Source organism: Tachypleus tridentatus, chromosome 4, assembly GCF_004210375.1.
Source record: "Tachypleus tridentatus isolate NWPU-2018 chromosome 4, ASM421037v1, whole genome shotgun sequence".
NCBI classification, from domain to species: domain Eukaryota; kingdom Metazoa; phylum Arthropoda; class Merostomata; order Xiphosura; family Limulidae; genus Tachypleus; species Tachypleus tridentatus.
Window position 1 is genome coordinate 61,840,661 of NC_134828.1, and position 20,406 is coordinate 61,861,066.

At 36.0% G+C, this 20,406-nt stretch overlaps 1 protein-coding gene across 1 annotated transcript in view; it reads left to right on the forward strand.

Annotated features, from left to right (window-relative positions):
• Positions 1-20,406, forward strand: part of LOC143249257 (uncharacterized) — a 51,576-nt gene that overhangs the window by 14,694 nt on the left and 16,476 nt on the right. The window contains exons 3-6 of the mRNA XM_076498779.1: positions 4,423-4,561; positions 6,305-6,403; positions 16,659-16,709; positions 16,942-17,010. Of these exons, the coding sequence (XP_076354894.1) occupies positions 4,423-4,561; positions 6,305-6,403; positions 16,659-16,709; positions 16,942-17,010 (358 nt within the window). The remainder of the gene's footprint in view (positions 1-4,422; positions 4,562-6,304; positions 6,404-16,658; positions 16,710-16,941; positions 17,011-20,406) is intronic.

Below are 20,406 nucleotides of genomic sequence, written 5' to 3' on the forward strand. Positions count from 1 at the left end.
TCAACATGAATTCAGTTTTACATTATAACATGAAACTGCAGTTAACCTTACTTTGACTAGAGTGGTTTTGGCTCTACAGTTGTTCATAGAAGGTGTTAAAGCCTTGATTTGCTGAGAGTTGGCCACCTTCATGCAGGCTTCTGGTTCATCTGAGGGTTATCCTGTCTTGCCTTGTACCAGGGTATTTCTCTTTATTCCACACACTCATGTTTTGCTCCAGTAGAAGCACTTAGACCTTTTCCTTTTCTGTAATTAATAACTCAGGTCTGGTGCATTTTGTCTTTGTCCTTCATTTTCCTTTGACTTCTCCCCTTTTGAGTGAGATGTACTTGGGCCAATTACTTTAGGGGTCATTATGCATCAACTCACACGTAATATGAAAGCCAATGACATGGCTTACCATATGTCTACATTTCCTTTTTTGGTCTTTTAGTAGTTGGATTCTCTTCTTCTTGTGTGATGTTCAGATCCAAATAATTGGTAACATTCTTCAACCTCAATTTTCCACTATCAACAACATATTATCCTACCTCTTTCATTTCCTTTCCTTGTTGGCTTCCATTTTATCTCAAACTCCTTCTGAACTTGTCTCCATCCTTCCTCTACTTTACCAGTGCTTGCTAAATGGGTTTCTGAGGTTAACCTCCAGTTTGTTGTCAACAGCTTCTGTGATCCTAGTGACTACAAGGTGGGAATAGGCATCCTCCTCCTACTACAGACTGGATGATTCATTCTTTGTTCTGGCTGGTTCTGAACTGCAGCCAAACCATAATATTGCTGTTCCCCTTCCTATTGTCATCTGGATGTTGATTCTTTAGGGTACTGGCATTGGTTGTGTTGGACATGCACACATGATGTTGCAGGTTCTTGTAACAAAATACCTTCTTCCCTTCTAGTTTCTGTCTCCAAGGTGAATGGTAGAGGACCATCTTACCAAGGACTGGATATTCCTGTCATGGTACTGTTGATATTGGTTGAATTCCCCATTACAGTCTACACCAGGAATCCCTTCATTTAATTTTGGAAGTCCCTGCTAGGATTCTGTTCTTATTGTGGCACATCATTTTCACAGGCAAAGAGTATGCCAGGTTCAGAAGTGGTGTGGTTTTACATGCTTGTTATTCATACTCCTTATTGGCTTTGTTAGGGTGCTTTCTGAAAGAGGCTTGTTACACCAGGTCACTATGGGATATTGTATTGGAAGTTAATTTTCTTACACTGAAAATCTATTTCTGTAGATTCTTACCTCTTTTTACACTTTCAACACTTCATCTATACTTTTAGTGTCTTTTTCCTTTTCTTTTGCCATATCTTGAAGTGAATTCAGCTGAGCTATATAGAGGAACTCAGTTGTGCTAGGAATTGTTTCACTCCTGTTGATTGAGAGTTGTTGTACGTTTATTTGCATGCTGTTGTGCAGCTACCTCATGTAAAAACATGATGGTAAGGGGGAATATGAAGGCCAGTGGCAGGGAGAAACTTATTTGTATCAGGGCAGTACAAGTGGTGAAAAGGTATTCTGTGAAAGAAGGTAAAAATCTGTCATATATATCTTTTCTGTGTAGAAAAATGTTAACTTCTGGATGTCTTTGAGGAACTTTTAAGCCTTTTAAAAGTTGAACGTGCTGTTGTATTTAGGTATTATAATTTTTTTTTTTTTGCAGCTTATCTTTTTAGATTCATGGCAATGTGGTTGTAATACATTGGATAATTGATCTGTATTCACTCAAAATGTGTTCATTTTTGTCATTATACAAAAGTAGGATATTAATGCAAATACTTTCCTTAATTAATATATTTGCCTGGCATGATCTGGTAATTTGGTTGCTTGTCTTGCATGTTGTTTGTCATAATCAAAACCTAAAGCATGTCCTTTCAAGCCTGTGAGAATTATAATGTGATGGCTTATTCCAATGTTCATTGGCAGAAAGTAGGGAAAGAGTGAGTGTAAATGTTTTTGGCTGGTTGGCTTCCTTCTTGCTGGCAGCTCAAAATTAGGGTTGGTGACAGATAACACAACACAGTATAATGATGAAAAAAAAGAAAAAAGTTATATGTCAGTGGTTGCAAACACATTGAAACTGCATGGATTGTTTTTCACATCCAACTAAGTTAATATTTACATTTTTAAAAAAATGAAAGTTTTTAAATAACATTAGAAGATGTAAAATTCATAATTAAAATCTACAGCAAAGGCAATCATTTCTAAATTTTTCTCAGAAAAAAAAATCAAAATGGAATCTTCAGAAATGCAGTGGAATTTTCATTACATACCAAAAGCTTTCAAACAAATTCTTACCGCTATGCATATCTGTGTCAGCCTTTGAATTATTCTTCCTTCCAGTGGCACAACGGTATGCCTGTGGACTTACAATGCTGAAAACTGGATTTAATACCTATAATGGGCAGAGCACAGACAGCCATTGTGTAGCTTTGTGTTAAACTTCAAACAAATGATTTAATTGCTATTATACTGTAAGTCTTTCCCTCATAAGAGGGTAGCATGACCATCTTTGTACAGTTATCCACATAGGCTAATTCTTTTTCTGGCTCTGCCTGTGTTCAGACTTGGCTTTTTCTTGTGCTTTTGAGTTTCTTGTTGCTTTGATCAACTGCTTGTATTTCTTTAATGTTATTGTACTTTTGTTCTTGTGCTTTCTTTCCATCCATATGATTATGGCTTTATTTTATATATATATAATAACCACAAATAAAATCAAATTTTCATTGTGTTTTTAGATTTACATTGAGTTCTTAAAACTACCATGTATGTTAGCTGGTTATGATATTACTGCTTTTGTGCATTAGGTGATTGTTACTCTTCTACCTACTTCTTTTTTTCAGTTCCTATCCCTTGTTCTGTTTAATTGCTTTCAGTTCTTTTCCTCCTATGTTTACTACTCAAAAATAAGGTGACATCCTCTTTTATCATTGAATCATGTTGACTGTCAAGAAATTCCTGTTCAAACTGATGCTTTTCTATCCAAACCTTTCCTTTATCAATGTTTTTCTTGTCCTCATCATTTTCGTGAATTTTTCTTTGACCTGTTTATTTCTTGAACTACAGTCTCTTTGAGACCTTTTTCAAGTTTGGGGTGCTGTTCTTTCCCTTTCCAGCAATCTACTCATCTTCACCATACCTTTTTTAACTACTTTGCTATGTCTCTGTCCTTTACTAATTCACCAAACTCCTTCATTGCAACTCCAGTAGTTGTTTAAGGAACACCCATTCTTATTTGGTTACTACCTTGGCTTTTATTTCTTCATCTACTATCTTTATTTTGACCAAGTTTCTTTCTCTTTGGGATCTTTCAGTCAAAATGCTTTCTTTTTGGTCATCCACCTCTCTTCCTCCTATCTTTGTATCCTTCATCATGCACTTTTTTTTTTACAGATCAAGTATTTGATGGTGTTCCAGACTCCTTGGAATCTTGAGCTGAAACTACTTGCCAACAGTCTTCCCTTATTTCCTTAGTTTCTCAAGTTACTAGACTATGGGATACCTTAGTCAGCTATCAATCCTCAGGAATCATATAAATCTAGAAATACTTTTGTCTCTCCCTTTCCCACTAAATTTCATTTTGGTATGATGGTTTGATTGCTCCAGTATAACTAAAGGTATTTCACTCCCCTCTCCTAACCTAGCTTATATCTTTACACCAATGTCTGCATCTTTTTCCAGTTTGTTGTGTGGTGGTTCCAAACACCAGTGCTTTCTCCATAATCTGCTCTGCAGAGGAGCAATTTTTGCACGTCAAATTCTGATATAGTCATTAATACCAGACCCAACTACTTTGGTTGTTGATGCTCTGAGTTAGGATTGGTCTAGTATTTATCTTTATCCCTATTCCTCTCTTTACCTCATTAACAAGCCACTCTTTTTAAAAACTATCACTGTTTCTCAGTGAAGATTCAGTTCCAGATGATTATGTCATAGGTCCACACACATTCTCCAGTGTTATCTTTAACATGTATCTTCCTTCCCTGTTATTTTAGTGGAACAAAAAGAAAGCAGTAATATGTGTGCATATAATATAGATATCTAAGCTTTTTGTTTCTGAATTTTAAGGTTACATTCTCACTTTATTTCAAAAGCTGAGGCAGATTTGACAAAATTATTTGTAATTATAATTACATCTAATTTAAATTATGCCTCACAAAATAAGATGTTAATCAGGCTAAAAGTTCTATACATGAATTGTTTCCATCTCATTATGTCTATGTGTTTAAATACTTTCACTTAACAGTGTGAAACCTTTCTTACAGTACTTATACATTTATAGATTATTTGAATATCATGTGGGTAAGTTCAAGTTTTTGTAGACCTCAGTTTTCCTATTGAAAAAACTGTATTCTCAATTAGTTGAGAACTCTTATGTACTCTTGTTTGTGCAATTTAAGATGTCTTTATCTGAATTTCAGAGCTAATCTTGGTACTAAAGATCTGTATCCTTATCACAAGTTTAAAGAAAAATATGGAAATCCTCAAAAGAGAAAGTTTTTTAATGAAGGACTTTGGGAAATTGAAAACAATCCTGCTATTATACCTCCTTCACAGATGGTAAGCAGATAAATAACTATAAAAAGCTATTGTTATGTGAAGTGTGTTACTGACATATCTTAGTTTGAGCCCAGGTGTTTTTTTTCTTGTAAATCCCACTCCACAAAAGTATGTAATGAAGATCTAGGATATAAGGTATACATGAAACTGCTGAGCTGCAATTTTAAATATAGTTGTGGATGTCAGATCGACACCTAATCACTTTACACTTAGTTTAAAAATTGAGAAAATGGTTAAGAGTATTAATTATTTAAATATTTCCACATTATAATAATTCAGTCTCATAATATAGTCTACAGTAAGGTGAACTGTGTTAAATTAGAAAAGTTTATGCTAGTAAAAATATGTGTAAGATCAAAGTTTTGTAAATCACATTTATCATCTTTACTTGGATGGGTTAACTGAGAAAATATTGTCTTTTTAACAGTATAACTTGTTTTGTTTCATTGATCAATCATAAGTGTTACTTATGAAATTTTAAGTACTAAATTTGTGCAGGGTTTATGTAATGTTAGTCCTTTTCTTCTCGGTTGGTTTATAAATGTCACACATTAACAGTGAATTACCAACTTTTGTTTCAATACTGTACATTATCAGTATCATCCAAATATTTCATTGTATTAAGTAATTTTATGTTTTGATATGTTAGAATGATCTAATAGAATAGATGAAATACTCATTTTCTGTATAAAATACATAAGGAACTCCATAAGTTATGAAGAGAGATTAGCTATAATATAGATTTTTTTTTTATTACATTATTTGTGTGACTTGTATGTTATTTGTAACAATAAATTCATGGACTAGCAATCAATTTCATGCATAACAGTTAAGAAAAATGTATTTCAGGAACAGGTGTGTGGTCCATGATGCCATTAATAATTTTAGGGTTAAGTAAACTTGTTGCTGTGTTTGGTTAATGTATATGTGTGCAAGTTGAGTATCTAGGTTTTTGTTTCTGAGTTTTGAGGTTATGTTTTCACTTTTTTATATTCCAAAAACTGAGTCTATTTTGACAGTATTATTCATAAATATTTGCCCAAGTTTAAAAAAAAAAGTTTGTTGATGCTGTTCTTGATATTTAAGCTCTTGAATAAAATTCTGTTCCAGTACTTCCTTTAATTTTGTTTCCAGTACATCCATTATGATTTTGACAATTATCATTGCTAGGTTTTTGTTATGGGATTAATAGAACACAAAATCCTTTATGAAAATAAAATAATGAGTATAATCATTTCATTTTGTAATTCAGTATGTTTTTGTGCTGCCAGTAATTTTTTTCCAGTTTCATAAATGTAAACAAGTTGGAAAGAGGACATATTTTTAACAACAAGAATATTTTCAGTATAAATTGTGTATAAATACATACAAGGACATTTAACACTTAAAGATACAAGCAAAATTGAAACTCCATATAATCTCTTTGTTTACATCTTGTGTAATATGTACTTTTCAGTTAAGTTTATATGATTCAAGGTTTATTAGAATTATAAAACTAGTTAAAAAAAGTATTAAATAGATGTATGAAAACTGCTCCTATATTGGCCTCATTTACTACATTGTGAAAAAAATCAGTTCTACACACATATATATGTAATTCATAGAGGAAATTTCAGGTAAAATTAACCTCACATCTTCATATGATTTCCAAAAATCTTACTGATAAATTGGAATGTTACTTTTCAGCCATCTGAAATTCTGAATATTTAAATAAAGTAATAAGTATATAATTATTTCTTACAGCCAATAGAGCCCGATAATAATGATTTGGAAATGAGTACAAATCTAGAACAGCCATCTGGTGAAAATGAGGATTTTGATACAAAAGATGAGCAGAATAAAGTGAGTGCCAAATTTCTCAGAAAATTTAATTATTGAAGAAAATGACAAAAAATAACTGGTGTTAAATAAGTGCTTTGCTTTTATTATGTTTATTGATATATAGCAACTAACATGTGCTTAATAATTTGCACAAAACCTACACTTTGAAAGATTTCACTTAACAGGTACTAAATGCATAAATAGCATAGGATAGACAAATTATGGCTTTGAAATAAATATGAAATCCAATTATTAGGTTTTAGCTTTTTTATAAAAAACTAAGTAATTATCAATTAATTCTGGTTAAAGCAAGGTACTTACATGTATCAGAACTAAACATTAATCCTGTAATTAATTGGATCTTCATAAAATGTGATGGGCATTTAGTGAATATAATATGTACAGTTATGACAGAAAGTGTTCATACCCATGTGTTGTGAGTAGTTTTTCCTCATGACTTAAAAAGTATCATGATCAGGATGATGAAAGTATGGTATATTGTAAATATTATACTAACACACATCTACATAAGTTTTTATGTAAATTGAACGACAAATAAACTGTTTATAAACAAATAACCAAACATAGGAGAGGCAGAAAGTGTTCGTGCGTCTACTTTAATGGTCAGTTGTGTAGCCTTTCAGGTGAATTACTTGGCTCAATCTCTCCTCATAACCCTCCATGATCGTTTGAAAGTACTCGATTGGTATTTTCTTCCATTCTTCTTTACAGAAGGCTTCCAACTCTTGCAAGTTTTGCGGATGACGCCGATGAATTCTGGTCTTCAACTCATGCCAAACGTTTTCAACTGGGTTGAGATTGAGTGATTGCGATGGCCACTTCAGAATACTCGTATGGTTCCTCTGCAACCAGGATTGCACATATTTTGATGTGTGTTCAGGGTCATTGTCGTGCTAGAAGATCCAATGACGCCCCAAGCCGCAAGTTCTGAGCATCATTCTTGATATAAGTGCCTAATATACCAACATACTCTTTTTTTCATGATTCCATTGATGTGGTGAAGGCTGTCTACACCAGAAGAGCTGAAGGAACCCCATAGTATGATCGAGCCACCTCCGTGTTTAACTGTATGGACAGTGTTCTTTGGAAGATTTCGTTCCCCCTTCTTACGGAAAATATTGTGAACATCCTTGTGGCTGAAAAGCTTGGTTTTAGTCTCGTCTGACAAAAGAATACTTTTCCAAGAGGTAAAGGGTTTATCTACATGCTTTCTTGCATACCTCAATCGTGCTTCTAAATGAACAGGCTTTAAATATGGAGTTCTATGAAGATGGCATGCTTTGAACCCAGAAGAGCGTAAGATGTTTGTAACTGTAGAGGTGCTTACTTCAACCCCAGTTTTCCTTACCAGTTTCTGTATGTCATTACGTGTTAAAGGAGGGTTTCTACTAACTTTTCTGAGAACCTTCCCTTGGTTCTCTCTGGAATTTTGGTGGGGTGTGTGGAAAGAGGGAGGTTAGCAGTTGATCCTATAAACTTAAACTTGGCAATTATGCTTTGAACAGTAGATTTCAGCACATTAAGTTGTGTAGCAATACCAGAAATAGACACACAAGATTTGTATTTTATAATAATTCAGTTTTTTAAATCACTGGACAGTTGTTTCCTGTTCGCCATGATAACCAAGTAGATAATGACGGAGACGGCACTAAATTGCCGGAAGTAAATGTTTTGCTGGCTAGATTCCAATAATTATGAACCAAGTGTCTAGTTCTGGAATGGTATAGTGTAGTTTATTTGCCAAACTAAACAAAATTTTTATGGGAATATCAGTTTTTTCACATGTTCTGAACTGTATGAATACTTTCTGCTTTTCCTATTTTTGGTTATTTGTTTATAAACAGTTTATTTGTCGTTTAATTTACACAAAAAATTATGTAGATGTGTGTTAGTATAATATTTATAATATACTATACTTTCATTATCCTAATCGTGATACTTTTTGGAAAAAAAACTACTTATGACGCCTGGGTATGAACACTTTCTGTTGTAACTCTATGTTATACACAAAAAATCAGACATATTAATAACATTTTTGTTTGTTTTGAATTTTGTGCAAAGCTACTCGAGGGCTATTTGCGTTACCCGGTCCTAATTTAGCAATGTAAGACAAGAGAGATGGCAGCTAGTAATCACCATCCACTGCTAACTCCTGGGCTACTCTTTTGTCAACGAATAGTGGATTGATCGTAACATTAGAACGCTACCACGGCTGAAAGGGCGAGCATGTTTCGTGCGACCAGAATTCGAACCCGCGACCCTCGGATTACGAGTCGAACGCCTTAACACACTTGGCCATGCTGGGCCACAAACATTTTTGTATTAAAAATATTTTTGTGAAATGCTAAAGTTGGTCTTACTGTGAGAAATTTGAATGCAAGGTAATATTCATGTGAAGGATAAAAAAATACTTTTATTCACCATACAATTTGTAAATTTTGTATGAACCCTACAACCTTCTAAATGCATTTCTAAAGTTTTCTTTAGTATTTCTACATTCTATAAGATATTTTCTGTAACACAAACTGTTGTATAACAGCAATGTAGGCTAGCAGGAAATGTTGATAATTTTGACATGAAAGTCATAATACCATTTTTAATGGCACACTCTAAAAGCTTTAGGCATATAAACTTTGACCTCCCATCCATGAGTACACAGTAAACATAGTTAACTGACTATATAGTGTTTAATATATTTTTTGTGTTATAAAGTGCATATTTGAAAGCAACAAATTATTTTGTAGACAACCAACATAATATATATCTTTAAAACTTAGTGATTAAGTTAATTGTTATAATTGATTTATTTCACTTAAAATAATCAATTAATTTAAAATGCAGTTTAATAAATTAATATCACAAAATTAACTAATTAATCAAAATTAGTGTTTCCAGTTAATTTTGTTTTTGATTATTCCAACTATACAAGTGACTGATGTATTGCCATTATAAATTTTTATTATTACTTTCAATTAAAATGGCAGGGAAAGTCACACTGGGGACATTCAGCTGTTAATTGGTTATTCACATGTCATCTTTTGAAGTAAGTATGTGTGTGTGTGTGTATATATATATATATATAAGGGACTATTTCAAAAACCCCTCAGTGTGGATTCCTGTTCGTGGTGATGGGACCTCCCATCAAAGGTTCTGTTCTTTCAGTTTACCTCCTGTGGAATTTAAACTTCCACGATGTGTTTGCCGTGCGTGGCGACCTGTGAAGGGAAGGTTAGGATCCTGGTGGTTGAGGGGTCCAACCCTAACACACCACTTTGGCCTTGAATTCCTGTAGACGGGCAGCCTTTGGATGGCTCCCCTTGGGTCAATTAGCTGGTCCACTTGGGCTAGAGTCAACCAAGTACCAGTGTTGGAAGTTCTCAATGGGTGTTGTGGACATTGTGTCTGATGCTGGTGTATAGGTATAGTGCTCACGAAATCCTGGCATTGCTACAATGTCTTTGCATGACATTGTAGTGCGTGTACCCTCATAGGGCTCCATTGTGGGTGGGGTCAGTGGGTACTGAAATTTTCCTTTTCTCCTATGGATTCTCCAACAAAAAATATAAATAAAATAGTGAAAAAAACAGTCAATAGGTAAACGACCACATCTTGAAGACTCTGAGCAGCAATCTGTAACACCTGTACCCCATTTTCTTATATTACATTCTTTTTCAGAAAAGCCTTCAGGGCAAATGTCCCCCTTTTTTATTCAGAAGGGACTAGAGGGACTTGCTGGCTCTCCAAAGTCAGTAAAGAATCTTTGATCTGGAGACATATTGGTTGAAACATCCACATCCCAACACAGTGAACTCCTCTTGAATTCAAACGCAATTGGGGATGTACCTATTGAGGTTACTCCTCATGCTACCTTGAATTCATCACAAGGAGTTATTGTTGAGAGGGACTTGAAGAACGCCCTCGAGTCGGAGATTCTCGCTGGTCTCTCCACTCAAGGAGTTTCTGCAGTGAGGTGCATCTCCACTCGCAAAGATGGAATTACACTGCCGACAAATATCCTTGTTTTGACATTTACATCACCACGTGCACCTGCCACCATCAAGGCAGGTTATCTAATTTGCAGGGTACGACCGTACATTCCAAACCCTCTTCGATGTTTCCAATGTCAGAGGTTCGGGCACTCAAAGACGTCCTGTCATGGTTCTCTGACATGTACTCGTTGTGGTGGCGAGGACCACGATGCCTATGAGTGTCACACGGACCCACATTGTGTCAACTGCACCCTTCCTACTTTTGTTCTTGCCCAAAATGGTTGGAGGAAAAAGAGGTGTAGCATTTGAAAATGACCCATAACATTAGTTATCCTGAGGCTCGGAAATTGCTCTCCGGCAATCCATCTCGGACATATGCTGCTGCACTTCGTTCCACAACTACAGTGGGAGTGCAGACAGACCTCTCTGTACCTCCAAGAGAATCGTTTTCAAAACAAATGAAAAACCTTTTGACCTCCATGGTTAAAAAGGTTGATGAATCGACTTCCACACCAATCTCTGTTCCTCCCATACATTCCAACAAACCTCAAGATCCACATCCTTCAGTTTCAAATACAGGCATTTCTTCTGATACATCTTTTTCTCCCACCCCAAGAGGCAAAACAATCATTCGTTCGCATCCTCAGTCACTGGAATCCCCTTCCAATAACAAAGACCTGCCCACTCGACCCAGGGCAGGATCCATGGAGGTTGATAGACCTTGTCCGACTAAGGACAGTAAGGAAAAAAGACGTGGTCGTAAACAGAAGGGTTCTCCAGCCACTTTGCCTACCCATCATTAAAAATGGCCACCTTGATACAATGGAAGTGTCGAGGTTTACGTTCTAATCTGGATGATATCAAAACACTGATTGCTTCCTCCCATCCTGTATGTCTTTCCTTACAAGAAACATTTCTAAAACCTGCTGATACAGTCACCATTCGGCAGTTTTCTCTGTACAGAACTGACAGGCTGTGTGATGGACAAGTACATGGAGGGGTGGCACTATTGGTTGATCAGCATGTTCCCATCCTGTCTTTGTCACTCAACACACCCTTGGAGGCTGTAGCCATCCATGTTTCCTTGGGTCGTACCATCACTGTTTGTTCTCTCTACTTGTTTCCTGGAGAGACATATGATCAATCAGACCTTGATGCTCTCATTGAACAGTTGCCATCTCCATTTCTAATCTTGGGGACTTTCATGGACATCATCCCCTCTGGGGAAGTGCTGTTATTCATAGGAGGGGTCGCTCTGTAGAGCGTATGCTCTCTGATCACAATCTTTTTCTTTTCAAAACTGGTTCTTCCACTTATTTTCATGCACCTAGTCAGTCTTTTACTGCTATTGATCTCTCAATTTGCTCCCCTTCATTATTTTCCCATTTTTCATTGAGGCTTGACAATAATCCACTAGGCAGTGATCATTTTCCTATACTTTTGAGAGAGATAGGCCGTGGTCGATGCTACCTTACCCATGTGCCCAGGTGGAAGCTGGACCAGGCAGACTGGTCCACTTTCACTGCTCTTGCAGAACTTGATCCTGCCATCGTGAATCAGACATCAATAGACGACTGTATGGCAGCGGTAACTGACTGTATTATACAAGCAGCTGCTCAGTGTATTCCTAAATCCTCAACACGTTTTCCATGATATCCTCATCCGTGGTGAAATCCTGCTTGCCACTTGGCACGGAAGACTCAAAAACAGACCTGGGATACTTTCCGTAGATATCCCACACTTTCGAACTGCATCGCTTTCCAACGGGCTCGTGCACATGCTCGGTGGGTAAGACGTCAAAGCCAGAAGGAATCTTGGATAAGTTCACAACTAGCATATCTTCTACCACCAGTTTCAAGGTCATAGGGGACAGGTTTCAAAAGGTCAGTGAGCACTACAATTCTGTCCCCCTCTCCATCTTGCTCTTTGATGGTCAAGAGGTAGCTGATGTCCAGAGCATCGCCAGTACTCCAAGTGAAAGCTTTTGCCAGGTATCTAGCTCTTCTGATTGTTCCTCCACCTTCTTGGCCATCAAGGCTTGGGCAGAGCATTCACCTCTTTCCTTTTGAACTGACTGTCTTTTTGACTATAATTCTCCCTTTACACTGGTGGAACTGAAAATGGCCCTTCATCGGTCTGGCAGTACATCTGTTGGACCTGATGATGTACACTATGACATGCTGCACTATCTCTCTCCTGCTTTTCTTGATATTCTTCTACTTATTTTTAACTGGATCTGGCAGGAGAATGTTTTTCCTGATGCCTGGTGCCAGGCTATTATCTTACCCTTCTCTAAACTTGGGAAAGATCCCAAGATTCCTTCACACTACCGTCCAATTGCTTTGACGAGCTGTCTCTGTGAGACCTCAGAGAGGATGGTAAATGCTCGTCTTGTTTGGTTCCTCGAATCAAACAACCTTCTCTTGCCCACCCAGTGTGGGTTCTGACAACAGCATTTCACCACGGACCACCTAATTCGACTTGAAACATCATTCGATCTTGTTTCAATATTTTTTGACATTAAGAATGCTTATGACACAACATGGAGGTATGGCGTTTTGCAAGACCTCCATACATATGGGTTACGTGGCCATTTACCCATGTTTATTAAAAAATTTTTAATGGACAGGAGATTTCAAGTTCGTGTGGGTTCGACACTTTCCCGTTCTTTTGTACAGGAACTTGGGGTCCCTCACAGCTGTGTTTTGAGTGTTACACTTTTTAGTATAAAGATAAATGCCATCACCGAACAACTCCCTCTCACTGTTGCAAACGGGCTCTATGTTAACAACTTTCACATCTCGTGTCAGTCGTCGAACATGAGATATATTGAGCGGCAACTACAAACTGCCCTTATTTGTGTATTGAAATGGACTATGGCAAATGGCTTTAAGTTTTCTCTCTCTAAAACCGTTTGCATGCACTTTTGCCACCAACGGGTATCCACCATGATCCTGAACTCTGTATTGGTGAAGTTTCACTGCCAGTGGTCCCTGAGACAAAGTTCTTGGGGCTTATCTTTGACCATAAGCTGACCTTTATACCACACTTAATGCAGCTACGGGTGAAATGCACAAGAGCACTGAACATCCTCCGTGTCCTCTCTACTGCCAGTTGGGGAGCGGATCGATGTTCTATGTTAAAGATATATTGTGCTCTTATTAGATCGAAACTCGATTATGGATCAATGGTCTATGGCTCTGCCAGACCCTCGGCCTTAAAGATGCTGGACCTCATTCATCACCAAGGACTTTGACTCTGCACTGGGGCTTTCCGTACCTCTCCAGTTCAAAGTATATACATTGAATCTCATGAACCTTCTCTACACCTTCGCCGTTTGCAACTATCTTCACAGTATACTTCAAAACTTCATTCCTTACCAAAGCATCCCACCTGGGGATGTGTTTTCCTTCCTCAGTGGGCCTTACTTTTTCAAAACAGACGATCTACTATTGCTCCTTTTGGCCTTCGCATCCAGGCGCAATTGGATGAATTGGGTCTGTCCTTGGAAAACACTGCAGAGTCCACTGGTTAACCCATCCCCCCATGGCTTTTTACAGCCCTCACATGTGACCTTTCTTTAAGTCATCTGAAAAAGGCAGATACTCCCGATTGGAAGTACCATCTTTTATTTACTGAACATCTTTTGAACCATCCTTCCATTCCAATTTATACGGATGGTTCAAAATCAGGTGACTCTGTGGGCTCTGCCATGATTTGTTGCAGTTGGTTTGGTGGTTGTGTGCAGAATCCCCTCTACAGCTTCTTTGTTCACTGCTGAACTGTACGCCATATCTCTTGCCCTAGATCATATTGAAGCTGAGCAGTACTCCGACTGCACTATTTATACTGACTTCCTTAGTTCTCTGCTGGCCTTGGAATCACTTCACGTTGGCTCACACCCTGTTTTCGCTGATATTCAAAACCGACTGGACCATTTCTCATTAACATTTACTTCTATCCAGTTTTTCTGGATACCAGGCCACGTTGGTATTCGCGGGAGTGTGCTTGCAGACATGGCAGCTAAATCTATCTACTCTGACACTATCACCACTGTGCCTATTCCGTACATGGACTATGGTCCTGTATTCAAGGCTCGGCTCCATGCCAGCTGGCAGTCCACTTGGAGTGAGCAACGTGACAACAAGCTTTTTCAAATAAAACCCTATATTTGGCTTTGGCCATCTACCTTCCATAAGGTTTGGAAGGAGGAAGTTGTTCTAACTAGACTACGCATTGGTCACAGTTTTCTAACTCATCGTTTTCTATTATCTGGAACTAATGCACCACTGTGTAGTCTGTGTAACACTCAAATCACTGTAAGCCACATTTTACTTTCCTTCCATCGTTACAACTCTCAATGACAGCACTATTTTAAACATGTCCTGTACCAGGGTTTGTCTGTGACATTGGACAGTATTATTGGTGATGGTGACACTGTCCATCTTGATAAAGTTTTTAGTGTTTTAATGGCCATTAATCTTTTTAACCTCATTTAAATGTTTGTTACTTATTCATTACACCTTTTTAATTGTGGTTCCCTTTTTAGTCTCAATCTCTCTAGTTCAATTTGACATTGTAAAATGGCCAGAAAATTAAATAACTCGACACCAGGACTGGAAAGGCCAACTTCAAGTGACTAACACTGCTGTTTGAACTACCCATTAGTCGTCCTGGCGAGTTGCTATTACACTTTTGCTGCATGTCATTTAACACTTTTATTACTTTACCTTTTAGTACTGGCCATAATGACACATAACCCGGAACCAGGACTGGAAAGGCCAACTTCAGGTGACTGACGGTGGTTCTTGTACTTACCTGGCGGGTTATGATCATTACCATTCTGCTACAGGAAATCCTTTACAACTTTGTAGACTGGATGTCATCATTGGTTTTATGCCATTTTATGTTTTGTTTATATCTTGTTTCCTTTTACAAATTTTACTACATTTACTTCTATTTTTTTACAGGACATTTGGCTAATTTTTATTACAGTTTTGCTATATGTCTTTTAACATTTTTTTTATTTTACCTTTTGATAATGGCTGTTATGACAACATAACCCGGAACCAGGACTGGAAAGGCCAACTTCAGGTGACTGATGGTGGTTCTTGTACTTACCTGTTGGTCTTCCTGGCAGGTTATGATCATTACTATTTTGCTAGAGAAAGTCCTTTACAACTTATCTTACTCTGCTTTCTCTCTTCACATTGTAGACTAGATGTAAACATTGGTTTTATACTTTTTCTGTTTTTCAATGATGTTTTGTTTTACCTTCATTTCCTTTTATGTATTTTACTACTTTTAATTTATTTTTACCTTTTTACTGGACATTTGGCACAGATAGCCCAGCTGCTTTGTGCCATAAAACATTAAATCAATCAATCAAACCATTTCAAAAAACAGAGTTGTATGGGGCCACTGTGTTTGATTTAGTACATAATCCACATCTCGGCAAAATAAAAATATATGAGCTTCTAATTTTATATTCTTGCTTGTTAGTATTAGTAATTTGAGTTCCTAATTTGTATGAAGCTATAGACTTCATACTTTGACATCACAAACATTTAATTTTAAACAGTGCTGCATTCAGTATACCATGTGACTCACTAAAATCTGTATTTAAAAGTGTACTTTTAATATTTACTTTTAAAACTAAGAAATTAACTCGTCTATAATATTAAAATTTGAATTATAATTTACAGTTTGATTTCAAACTTATTAACATAAATTTATAAAGTAACAGTTGAAAACAATTTTGAATACAAGTCAACAAAAATGATGATATGGCCTTTGACTTGTGACCCAGCATGAAAGGGTTAAACAAGCGGTAGTTGGAAACTGTCTTTAAAAAACTAAAATAACCAAAAAAAAGATTGACCGTTTGAGAATAATAAATTTTGCTAATCACTAAAGTTTGAACACCATCAGAGAAACACTTTTTTTTAAATTATGAAATGCCAAAAGAAAGACTTTTAAATAAGCATGCTTTCTTTCACATATACAAGCAATAAAAAAAAAAGACATTTTTTTTTAAATATCAAGAATTAGTTCACAATCTTGCACAAGTATGTTAACAAGTACAACTATGTACTCTGAACTTATAAACTAATGTTGTTGTCTGGAAGCTTTAAAGGACATGCAAACAGTTGGTTGAAGTATTAAATAATAATGTGTGGTTGAGCTTGTTACCTGTGTATTATGCTTGAGGCTGCAGTAGTATTCTAATAACCACAACACATGATTTTATTTATTTATTATTTCAGAGTATTTTACCCTCCAATAGGAAAAGAAAGTTAGAATACAAAGATGAAGAGGTAAGCTAATGTTTTATAGTCAGATGACAGACATATTGGAAATGTGCATTGAACATATATATAGTTTATAAGAGTAGAAACAATGTCCAAAATGCATATTTCACCATTTTGTTTGTTTTTTTACAAAAAAAGTTAATTTTGTTTAATTATCCAAATGCTCGTCAGTTTTTTTTTCATATGATATTAATACAAATACTATCTTACTACGTTTCTGTCTCTTGTCTCTCTTCAGACCAAAAACTCTAAAAGTGTTGTGGAGGGAGATCAGCTGTCTGATACCACCCAAAAGGTAGTTAGAAGGGTAAGTGTCTGTGTTTTAGTTCTTTTTTCTATCTTATAGTTGTAATTTGCATAAGAAATATGCTTCTTTATGAAGAAAAGTATTATCATGATACGTTGGATATGAATTCTCAAGTTTCCTGTCTACTGATATTTACTTTTGAACCTGCTTCACTTCAGTATATTTTTATATATTTTTCAACAATTTGAAATTCTGGTGCAAAAAATGAGATGAAAAATATCAAGTTGTTAGAAAACAACTTTTTTTGACAATCTGTCAATGACCTCCTTGTTTGTAATAAGATGGAGACTTATATTCAGTTTGGTAACGTTCCTCTAGTGGTCTGAAGCTGCACTTGAGAGTAATCTGAGACATTCTGGAGAGGATTTAGATTTTTTTACCTCAGACTTCCTTTCTTTAGTTGGTTCATCAAGTGTCTAGTGTTTTAAGTCTTTCTCCAGTTACTTTTGAACCTGCATCTTACGTGATGCTGAAAGGTCTAGGAGCAGTACCTTAGTCTTTCCTCATTTCATTAACAATGTGGTTCATGCAGAGAGGTTGATTGCTCAATTACCTGAAAGGACAGCTTTGCCTTGTATGCCATGATAATTGGAACTGCATGAGTTAGCTTACCACTGCCAAGTGAAAGCATATTCCAATTCTCAAAGAATACAGCTGCTTCTGGGAATTTGGTTATAGAGCAGAATCTGTAGTTAACTTGAATAGATCTCGACATTCTAGGATTTGTCTCGCTCTATATGTGGTTGTAAAGCTTCATTAAAAGACTCTCAGGATCACCAAGTCCATTGATGTCAAACTGGGATCATTATTAGCATGTTCATTAGTTTGATTGTTAACTTTTCACTTATCTCTGATATTGGCATCTCACAATTCTTTGGCTGCTACAAGGGGGTCATACTTTTGCCCCTGTTTGAGGGTTCCCACCCAGAGTAGATTCTGTCCACATCCAAGGGTTCCACTGCTTTGTCAGAAGGCCGTCATCTGTGTCTGTAACTACTGTATAACTTTGGGAGCTCAGCTTTGAGGTTTGTTGGAAGTATGGTAAACTTTAACTACAGATCTATGGGCACTACAGGTCCTAGAGTCACTACAGGTCAATTGTCTCAGCCCATACAGATTCTTCCAGTAGGATAGATGCTGCATTGTGAGGTTTTTCTGTTGAATTGGCTCTCATTTGGAAATTGGAATGATTAGTAGTTGGCCACTCATTGTAACACTTAACTATTGGCATTTTGGGCTATAGTACCTCATCTGCTGGCTTTTGCAAGAGATACATTCAGTCAGGCCTTCCCTCTAATTCATATGTCACTCAAGTTACTTCCTTTAATTCATTCCAGCTCATAGTTGTGTCCTGTCAGTAGCACCAAATTGGTAACTAAATCCTGGTTTATGTTCTTGTTGTACCTTCAGGAGTTCCCACCTTTTTCACTTTCCCTGTGGTTATTTCTGTGGAGGTAGTCATGATCTCACATGATATGCCCAGCTACCCAGGAGCTGAAGCTCAGGCATTGAGGTTATGTACTTTTTGGCATGGCATAGAGGTTAAATTTATATGGTTTCCCTGTATCTGTCACAACAGGCTTTGCTTGGTCCTGCAGTGAACATTTATCAATGGAAATGACACACACATTGATAATGATGTATGAAGATGTGTTATGTTGAATGTAGCACAGTTTTAAAGTAGATGTTTGTGATGTCAAAATACTAAGTCTGTAGTTTCATACAAATTAGGAACTCAAGTTACTAACATATAAGATAAGAACATCATTATTTTTTTTTTATTTTGCTGATGTATGGTTTACATAGTGAATCAAACATAGTGGCCCCATTCAATTTTTTCTATTTTTGGAAATGGTCCTTTACATACACTTACTTCAATATATGACATGTGAATAACCAATCAACAGCCAATAATGTCCCTAGAATGGTTTTCTCAGCCATTTTAATCTTTGAAAAGGCTACCACATTCTTTTGATCTAAGATTTCAATGAGGTAGGGTGTGTCTTTAGTCAGCTCAAAGTTTCATATTTTTTATATCTAAATATATCTTAATTACTTAGCTCAATAAATTATAGTGGAATTCTATGGTATCAGTGTAGTTATTTATGATTTTTTGGTTATTGAGCTATATATGTGAAACCTAAAAAAATTTGTTTGATATCTTCAATGTGCAACTTTTTAAAATGTTTAGCAATCTACGTCCAGCAGTAACGGAGTATAGTACAAAAGTCAGAGAAAGAAGAGATAAATGTTTGATTTACTCTTCAATTTATATATTTATTATATTTAAAAAAAATGAGCTTAATAATTTATTTCTAAATAGTAGTAATCTATATGACATATATATAAAAAAGGTATAATAATAGAAATGTGACTGTATACTACAGTATACTAGTCCACTAAACCACAACCAAGACATGAAAGACTAAATGACAGTTCTATATTACTAGATATGAGACTTGATTAGACGTGCACTGCATCATTGCAAGTTAACTAATGTTAACTAGGCATAACTGAAGGTCAGTATAATAAAAAACAAATATATATGTAAATTATAGTGTTACGAGACTTCGGCTATTTAGACTAAACATTTGTATTTTCATGTTATTATATGTAGTCATTATAACAAGAAAAAAGCATAATTTATATTCATAATATTTTTATGATGTTTACGAGGTCAGTCAAGTGATACACCCTACATAGAGTATAGAAAATAACTTAAAAGATAGTGTTACTAAAAACAAAGATTTGAAATGTATTGAGGAGATTTTAGAGATTATTCAAATGATATTTGAGGTTTTTAGAATGAAGAATAGTTTTTTTAATTATAACATGAAATAATTTTGCACACATAATAGCAATAAAACAGGCTCTATTTTCACAAACAAATCTTTAGTAAAAGTATTTCATTAAAAAAAAAATCTTTTTTTTTGTATACAAAATACTTGTAATCTTTACTACAAGTTTACCAAATGTTGTGAAGAAACACACGCTGTATCAAATACTTAACATGTGCAAATGTGTAGACGAACTCATATATTATACCAAGCCCATAGTGAAAGGGTTAATTAGAAGTGCCAACCATAACTCATTTTTTAACTGGGCTCTTTGGCTACGGTTTTGCATCTTCTAAAATCAACATTCACCATTCCAGGATCAAAAAAAAATTTTTTGAGTCCCTAATACTCTGGCTTCTTTCAAGTGGCTTTGGGTCCTTTGTCTCAAACGACCAATGCAGTTATGTGGTTGAGATGTTACATTACATGCTCTTTCTCAACACCTGTTTGCAACCTTAATCTCATGTGCCATGGGTCACATTTCCCTGAAGGCTTAATGCTGATCTATCGGCATTGTCAGTTGCATGAGTTCTGCTGATTGTGCACAGGACACTTTATT